Here is an 8,763-nt window from a genome sequence, read left to right as displayed (position 1 = left end):
CTCTCTGTCTCATGAATTTTTGGGTTGAATTGAATTTCTGGGTTTACAATCGATCTGTGTCTCACTCTTTCATTAATTTCTTGGTTTTCAGTTGAAGTATCGGGCTCGTGGTCAACTGATCTTGCTCTTGGAGACTTGGTTCGATTCAGAAATTTTCAAGCTCGGGTAAGTTGCTGCTTTACACTTGATTAAATGAATGAATGTTCTAATTGCTCTTGCTGCCTTGCTGTTGGTTTGATTTCATTATGTCAGTTCCAATTGGTTTGGATGTTGAGTCCTAGTTATTTCGCTTATCAAGTTATGCTTGGATCTTTGCAGATACAAGAGTATGTTGAAGCTACAAGCTTCTGTCAATTCTGGAGGTAAGGAACAGAAAATTAATGTTGAGATTTATGAATAATTTTCAGATGGGTTTGTTTTGATTTTTGTTGTGTTCTTGATTTTATTTGGTAATTTTTGTTTCCTGGTGGGTTTTTGGGAGAGAAGGGGCTTTTGAATGGCCAGGTTTTGCAGCTTTAACAGCTTTAAGATGAGAGCAACCCAGATTTTGTTGTGGAAGCGGTGTATCTGTTCTTTGATGATTCTGAGAAGCTTCTGAATTATATCACCAGAGCTCTGTGAGGCCCCAAGATTTTTCTTTTTCAATCTGTCTTTATATCTTTTGGATTGGGTTGCTTTGTTTTGTGCTGATGCTTTGCTTTTGGATACTTTGATTTTGTTGTTCATGAGGTTTTCCCTTTTTTTTTTTCATTGCACAAAGTGCAACCAAGTGTAGACTTAAGAAAAATTGGTGCCCATGTTCACCAGTTCAAAGTTAGCAGCTCCAGGTACATATATAATTCCCTTTTTTTTTTCTTGTAAATAGAAAATTACAGAAAGTAATGTCAATTACTCAGTCTCTCTCTCTCTCTCTCTCTCTCTCTCTAAATGTAGATATACATAGAATGTGTACTTATGGTTTTATGATTCTCAAATGGATTGATTTGGTTTTTTTTTTATATATATGGTTTTATCTTCTCATTTAGTTTCACTTTCTTTCAATCTTCTGAAGTTATAACTTTAGTATTCACTAGTGTTCTGTTTTTCACTTACTCTACTCAGTAGCAGCTGGCATAAGGTTGTTTGTAGCAAGACATTCCTCACCATCTTCACCATTTCTAACTACATTTCCTTCTGTGAATCTTGAAGGCAGTGAGAGATAAAGAAGGGATTCCTGTGTTGGAAGATGTGGGTGAAGGAGTAATAAGTGAGGAAAAGATAGTGGGGAGGGAGTTGTTGGAGCTTTTGAGAGATGTTAAGGACCATTTCATGAAGGCCTATGATTCTGGTTTGGATGTTTCAAGGATGCTAGTGTCTAACATGGTTCAGATGCTATCTGCATTGGAGGAGATTGAAGGTGGGGTCATTCTCTTTTTTTTTACTTGTGTCTTTGAAGAAAATTTTTGTTATTCATCTTTGCTAGGTGCAGCTCATTTCTTTATTTGATTTGATTAGAAGGCATTAGAGAGAACCATGATTGAATCCACGTGAAAAAAGTTGCAATTTATGTTAATTATGCCAAATAAAGGACCCATCTTTTCCTTCTGCATATGTAGAACTGTTAAGATTGCATCTCTTTGTGGCCCAACTTGCCCTTGTTCAAACATTGTATTCTGCTTAGATTGGCTTTCAGAGCAGTTGTCAAGTTGCCTTGAGGTCAAATTATCCTCCGAGTCCTTAACCATTTCCAAGGCAATAATCTGACTTAATTTATATGAATTTTTTTGTTTTTTTTTTTGTTTAGTGTCATCTTGTTGCATGCGTTGGTTATCTCGCTTGCAGGTCCTTCTATCCATATGATCACTGCTAAAATGTCCAAACAAATATGATCCTCTGGTACCTGAGATTGCTCACATGAACAACCGCAAAGTCATCGTCTGTGACAACGACACCAGAGTAAAACTTCCCTCTCTAACAATTACTTCATTACATTTCAAATTCAAAGTAGTAGGTTACTAGGTTTTGACAGTTTTGGTTAAACTATTTAAATCCTCTATGCATCACAAATTTACAAGGGTAGAAAGGATCTGAAAACTTGCAACTATGTGGTGTGTAGTTGTTTTCAGATATGCTATAGAAATCTGTGGAATAAGTGGCAGATTTGGTCTTTCATTTGTGCTGTGGTGAATCAAATGTTGAAAATTATTTGTGCTGTGGTGAATCGATGTAGATGCAAGTCTTTTTCTTTTTTCTTTTTCTGCAACTTCTTATATGTAGCAACTCATGCGTAGTCTGGCTTTTGATGTGGGAATATTGCATGCTGCCTCTTGAAATGAGTTGTTGTTTTTTGTTTGTGGTTGTAGATTATTCAATTGCAGAGAAGTTAATTTATTCTCTCAAGTCAATTTTTTAAAGGTTTCCTTCCCTTGGCTTGTTAACTAACATTACATCAGTGGTGGCAGAAGTAGAAGAAAGAAGAGAGGAGCAGCAGGAACAGGCATATTACATCAGTGGTGGCAGAAGTAGAAGAAAGAAAAGAGGGGCAACAGAGCAAGCATTAGTAGTGGGCGAAGTGGGCAAGCAATCATAAATAGTCCAATCATCACTGTATCCATTTCTAGCACACTTATGTTTTTGTCTCTGATGCAATGTAAGACAATAAATTGTCACTGATTCATGACTTTGTGGAATAATGACTAATACGAATGTATATATCTTGGTGGATCCAATGTGTTTTGAAGTTTAAAGTATGGGTTAAAGTATTGCTAGTTCATTTGATGGTTTGCATCAAATTTTATTTCCATTTGATCACTATTGTTCATTAGGTAAATGGATGTTTAAATGATCATACAACAGATTCTCATACATCAGACAATGGTTCTTTGAAAAAATAAAGTCTTCTAATTAACTCTCACACAACAGAAAACACTAGAGCTCCGTTGTCTGAAAAGCTTAACAAACAACGGACTTAAACAAGTTCTGTTGTCTGAAGGCAGCACCGCAGCTGCTGCGCATGGCATCTGCCGAGCCATCACACAATAGTTATAACACATACCCGTTGTCTGTGTGTTTATCAGACAACTGTGTTCCACCGTTGTCTGAATTTTCAACAGACAGCGGCTCGCTCTACATCGGTGGCACTCCAAATCAGACAACAGTTTCTGTCTGTCGTCTGATAAGTTTTTTGGCATAGTGCAAAACCTCTACATGTTCTTGCGAAATTAAACCAACCAAAGGCCGCCCTCCACCAGTAACCATACTGCCATATTCATCACGCACCACAAACCCAACATAGAGATGTGTATCTATCATTTAGCAATGTGTGAATAAAATTTCTCTTCAATTTATTAATGCTAAATTTTTTTGGATGGAATTAATTTATTTGGAAAGAAAAGTTAATGTCTATTTCTTGTCACCTAAATCAATATAGGGTGCAGTTATTGCCACCCTACTATTTTCTTAGTTCACCCTGCAAACATTTGAATTATTGAAAGACTATATTACCCAAGTGCAGAATGACTAATAAGTACACTAATTTTCTAAAATCCAAATTTGTAAGAAAAAAATAAATATATAAGTAATTAATTAAATATAAAGACTACATAATTTCTCATTGGATAACATTAATCTTTATCTTTTTCACCCAAATTTGAATTTATTACTATTTTTTTGTCTTTTTGTTGCCTCATCATCATTAATTCGTTATTCAATTCACAAAACAATTACCTTTAACTTTATCAAAATCTTTGCAATATTCTTTGTGAACACCGAAAGTAAAAATTTAAAACAAGAAGAAGAAAAAATCAATCTCTTCTTTATTGATCATAGTTGTAAATTTACTAATCTTTTGACATAGATTGAAATAGAGAACATTGAAATTGAAAGAAAAATTTTTAAAAATAGGAGTAAATCAAATTATGATTTATTAGGAAACTTTAATAAATTTTAATTTTTTATGAGTATAAATTAAATGAGATATTTTCATTAAAAATATTTATTTTTTAATTGAATATGTCATATAAGGATATTCTTGGAAAGAGAAATGGGTTAAATAAGTAAATTTAATGACTGAAATTAAAATGTAGGGTGTAATGAGCAAGTAAGGTGAACAAAGAAAATGGTAGGGTGACAATAGCCGCACCCATCAATATATTAATGGTATTTGGAAAGAAAAATTACAGGAAAAATTTAATTAAATGAAGAAAAACAATTAATGGTTGCTATTAACTTGCAATATATTTTTTTCTCGTCACCTAATTAAATTTATTAATGTCATTAATTCAACCCTAAAAATCTAAAAGAAATTATAAAAAGGTAAAGTTGTTGTTGTAAGATTATGATATGGAAAGATATATTATGTGGAATTGAAAATAAAATTTGTATTTGCTTACTGACATGACACCCAATCATTGCCTATTTTTAGAAATCGATCATGAGCTCTCAATCTATAACTCTATATATTGACAATGCAGGAGTTCAGAATGTTTAAGTCCATCAGAGTTGCTGTAAGATTTCCCAAACAGTGTCAACATGAAGTATGTGAAGTTGGCTTCCCATTTCTTGACAGCCAACCTCTTGAAACTCTTGTTAATTCCTATAATAGCAGTCATTGTAATTGAAGCCTCTCCAATGAATCTAGATCACATCCATCAGCTCCGACTCCAACTCCATTACAATATGGTTAGTGTCATCACTAGCTTTGCTATTCTTGTTTTGACTTCCACCATTTACATTATGACTCAACCCAGATCCGTTTACCTCGTAGACTACTCGTGCCATAAGCCCCCTAACAATTTGAAAGTGAAATACCAGAAGTTTATTAATCACTCCAGATTGACTGGGGCCTTTGATGAGTCCTCGCTCGAGTTTCAGCACAAGATTCTTGAGCAGTCTGGCCTTGGAGAGGAGACCTATCTCCCTGAAGCAATGCATTCCATTCTGTCGAGGTTGTCAATGGCGGCGGCGCGTGAGGAGGCGGAGCAGGTGATTTTTGGAGCGTTGGATAATCTATTTGCAAATACTAATGTCAATCCTAAGGACATTGGGATTCTTGTTATGAATTGTAGTCTGTTTAATCCAACTCCTTCATTATCTTCTATGATTGTTAATAAGTACAAATTGAGGGGAAGTATTAAGAGTTATAATTTGGGAGGTATGGGATGTAGTGCTGGAGTTATAGCTGTAGATCTTGCTAAGGACCTGTTGCAAGTTCAAAAGAACACATATGCAGTTGTTGTCAGCACTGAGAATATTACTCAAAATTGGTACCTTGGGAACAAGAAATCCATGTTGGTACAAAATTGTTTGTTTCGTGTGGGTGGGTCTGCGGTTTTGCTCTCGAACAAGTTATCTGATAGGTGTAGGGCTAAGTACAAGCTTGTGCATATCGTGAGGACTCATATAGGCTCTAATGATAAGGCATATAGGTGTGCTTATCAAGAGGAGGACGATGCCAGTAAACCTGGGGTTTCGTTGTCGAAGGAGCTCATGTCGATTACTAGTGTAGCACTCAAGACTAATATCACAGCTTTGCTCGGTCCTCTTATCCTACCTATAAGCGACCAACTTCTCTTCTTTGCTACTTTGCTTGCAGACAAGTTGTTCAATACGAAATTCAAGGCTTACATCCCGAATTTCAAACTCGTTTTCGATCATTTCTGCATCCATTCTGGTCGAAGGACTGTGATTAATGAGCTTGAGAAGAATTTGCAGCTTCTACCAGTTCATGTTGAGGCGTCACGAATGACACTCCATAGGTTTGGTAACACCTCCTCCAGCTCGATTTGGTATGAGTTGGCTTACACCGAGGCAAAAGGGAGGATACAAAAGGGGAACCGTGTGTGGCAGATTGCGCTCGGAAGCGGATTCAAGTGTAACAGCGTAGTCTGGGTGTCTCTCCAGAAAGTGAAACCTTCTCCTAGTAGCCCTTGGGAAGATTGCATTCATTCGTATCCAGTGCAGACAGTTCTCTAGCAGCACTCGCTCAACCATACACCACTGTATTATTAATTTGGGTTAAATAATTAAGACTCTATCTGTAGTCAGTGTTATTTATGTTTCCTAGAGATGTTTATGCTAAATGCATGCTACTGCATGCATAGTGAATTTCTTAGGGCTTTCGGTGGAAATAAAAGGAAAGAAAAAAAAAACTAGCTGGATATATAATTGGCATGTGCAATATATAGTTGTTAACGGTGAATTTAGATTCGATGATCGAGCCTGTAAGATTTGTGTGGATTGAAGGTGACCTTTCTCTACTTGGTTAATTTTACTGGACCAGGGTGTCACTACAGCAAAATCAGTCTTTTACGCCGCACATTTTATGGCGCACATTTGATAAAGCGCCATAAAAGGTTGTCATTTATGGCGCACATCTCATGTGTGCCGTCAGAATGTGTTTATTTGGGTCATTCATGGCGCGCAAATATGTGTGCCATAAATTTAGTTATCTATTAACAGCGTGCGCAAATATGTGTGCCGTAAATGAGTTATTTTACTAGTCTTTTACGACTTATTTTTCTAGCATGCCGTAAATGAGTTATAAAATATTAATATATTTTTTTATCGAAGTATATTAAATTTTTTATTTAAAAAAGAAAAAAAAAAGAATTCTCTTCGAAGTAAAATCCTTAGCTCATTTACATTTTGTTTTCTCTTCGAATTAAAATCCTCCAGAACCTTAAGCTCAGGAAGCTGAAGTACCTCTCTCTCAAAAAAATTCTAGGGGCGGTAGAAGGAGAAGCACCTATATAGATTTTCATACAACAGAAAGAAAGAAGTAGAAGCACCTCTCTCTCTCTCTCTCTCTCTCTCTCTCTCTCTCTCTCTCGGGGTAATTTCATTGAACACCTTCTCTGCATCTTCGATTTTCTCCATGTTAATACAAAATTGTTTGTTTCGTGCCAGCAACTCTCAAGAAAACAAGGACCCATGTAAAGAGTTTTATGCCAGCAACTCCCAAGTCAGTTGACTTTAGGGTACTAGATGTAACAAAGACATCCCAAATGACATATCAACTCGAGTCAATAGTTTTACAATCCACCGGGGTGACCATACCATTCCCTTTTCTTCCCAAACCTCATATCGTTCACCACGACCAAATCTTGTTTACTTTGGGAATAGCCTGGCCTCTGTAATAAATTTGTACCTTTTCAACAAGGAGCAACAACAATATTTACCAACTCCGTATGTGTGAATTAGGATCAAATCAACCAAGAAGATACTTACCACCACACAAGAGTATATGTGTGCTTGTGAGAATACAATGCGATGAAGAATATATTGTTCATGCTCAAGATTACAGAGCGATGCAAGAACTAATTCAAGACATGTTATTTAACTCATCACAATCAGATCTAAGGAAATACCATAACACTTGTCAATCTAATTAAGTTCAAATTGATCTATCAGACACTTGGGGATACAAACCTCACTTGCAATCCTGAATCGCCAGAAACTGAAAACAAAAATGTAGAAACAAAAAGAACAATGCACCTATGTCACGCCCCTGATTTTTAATAAAATTAAAAATCGATATATAACCCCATAATTATACATGCATGAACGTTCAACCATCAATACCAAATACCTGGAAAACTTGTTCCCTTTATACAATATACATGTTGATGCCCAGAACCCACTATGGCAATATTGACCTGCCCACAGAGTCATATATTATATAAGCTTACGAATTAAATTGCCAACAACAAGATAAAACGTAAAAGCTCCTCAGAGTTTACTACAAAGCGGAAGTCATAACAATGGCAAAGCAAATCAAATTGCTTCCTACCAGTTCTGCTGCCAACAAGATACCTCAGCTTTAGCCACGATTTCCATGACCTGCAAGATTAACCCCTACAGCTTTTGAATAGTGCATCGGGTTGTCACACAACAAACCCGGTAAGCTTTTGCAAGCCCGTATGAGTAACTCAAAACAACTCACACCAAATTACGGGATAAAAGCCCGCACAACTCACGCCAACACGAGGAAAACCTTTCGACTCGAGAATAAGGAAAACATACCATGCTTCCCAAAACAATACTCTTTTCCAAAAAGGAAATCACAAAAGTCACACCGTGACAAAATCATATAAATCGTTAACCTAACAATTCAAATATGATTAATTGATCCCACCTGGATAAAACACATAAGCACACCAATCAGTCCAACTTGGACGAAACACATCAGCGCACCCTCAATCATACCTATCGTTAACCTAACAAATAGAATATGATTCACAAGTCCTCCCAGGACATTTAAAAGAAAGAATCCCCGAAACTCTATTTTAAAAACACATACTCATGAGCATCAGATAGCTCCCCGCTAACCCCATGATGTACGAACAACAAATCAGTCTAACCTAGACACACAACACATCAACACAGATTCACCACGAAGCCACTAATACATGAATACGTATGTATATATATATATATATCCCATAATATATATATATATATATATATGTACACACATAGTCATTCACTCAGAAATACCACCAATACATGAATACATATGTATATATATATCCCATAATATATATATGTACAAAGACAACATGGTAACTAGGCTCATAACACTAATACCATCTAACACATAGTCATTCACTCAGAACACATAACACTAGGCTCATAACACATAGTCATTCACTCAGAAATGCCACTAATACCATCTATAGTCACAGTTAATTCCATAACTCAAAGACAACATGGTAACTAGGCTCATAACACAGATAAATCATTGGTCACCATCTGCAACCTATCACCGTCTGTGACTCTTGGTTT

At 36.2% G+C, this 8,763-nt stretch overlaps 1 protein-coding gene and 1 long non-coding RNA gene across 2 annotated transcripts; both read left to right on the top strand.

The window, feature by feature from the left end:
- Positions 1-1,059: 1,059 nt before the first annotated feature.
- LOC121048947 lies at positions 1,060-2,701 on the top strand. Its single transcript, XR_005802335.1, has 3 exons — positions 1,060-1,396; positions 1,784-1,935; positions 2,442-2,701. It is a non-coding gene; the product is annotated as an uncharacterized LOC121048947 (long non-coding RNA).
- A 1,784-nt stretch (positions 2,702-4,485) lies between these two features.
- On the top strand, positions 4,486-5,952 carry LOC112174779 (3-ketoacyl-CoA synthase 4). The gene has a single exon (XM_024312589.2). It carries the CDS (start codon positions 4,510-4,512, stop codon positions 5,950-5,952), a length of 1,443 nt encoding a protein of 480 aa, XP_024168357.1. The 5' UTR covers positions 4,486-4,509.
- Positions 5,953-8,763: the final 2,811 nt, after the last annotated feature.

This window comes from Rosa chinensis, chromosome 6, assembly GCF_002994745.2.
Source record: "Rosa chinensis cultivar Old Blush chromosome 6, RchiOBHm-V2, whole genome shotgun sequence".
In the NCBI taxonomy this organism is placed as follows: domain Eukaryota; kingdom Viridiplantae; phylum Streptophyta; class Magnoliopsida; order Rosales; family Rosaceae; genus Rosa; species Rosa chinensis.
The sequence above is the reverse complement of the archived record's forward strand: the minus strand, read 5'-3'. Positions and strand labels throughout refer to the sequence as shown.

What these genes read in the sequence shown, in the direction of transcription:
- LOC112174779 (XM_024312589.2), top strand. Translation starts at nt 4,510, where the DNA reads ATGAAGTATGTGAAGTTGGCTTCCCATTTCTTGACAGCCAACCTCTTG.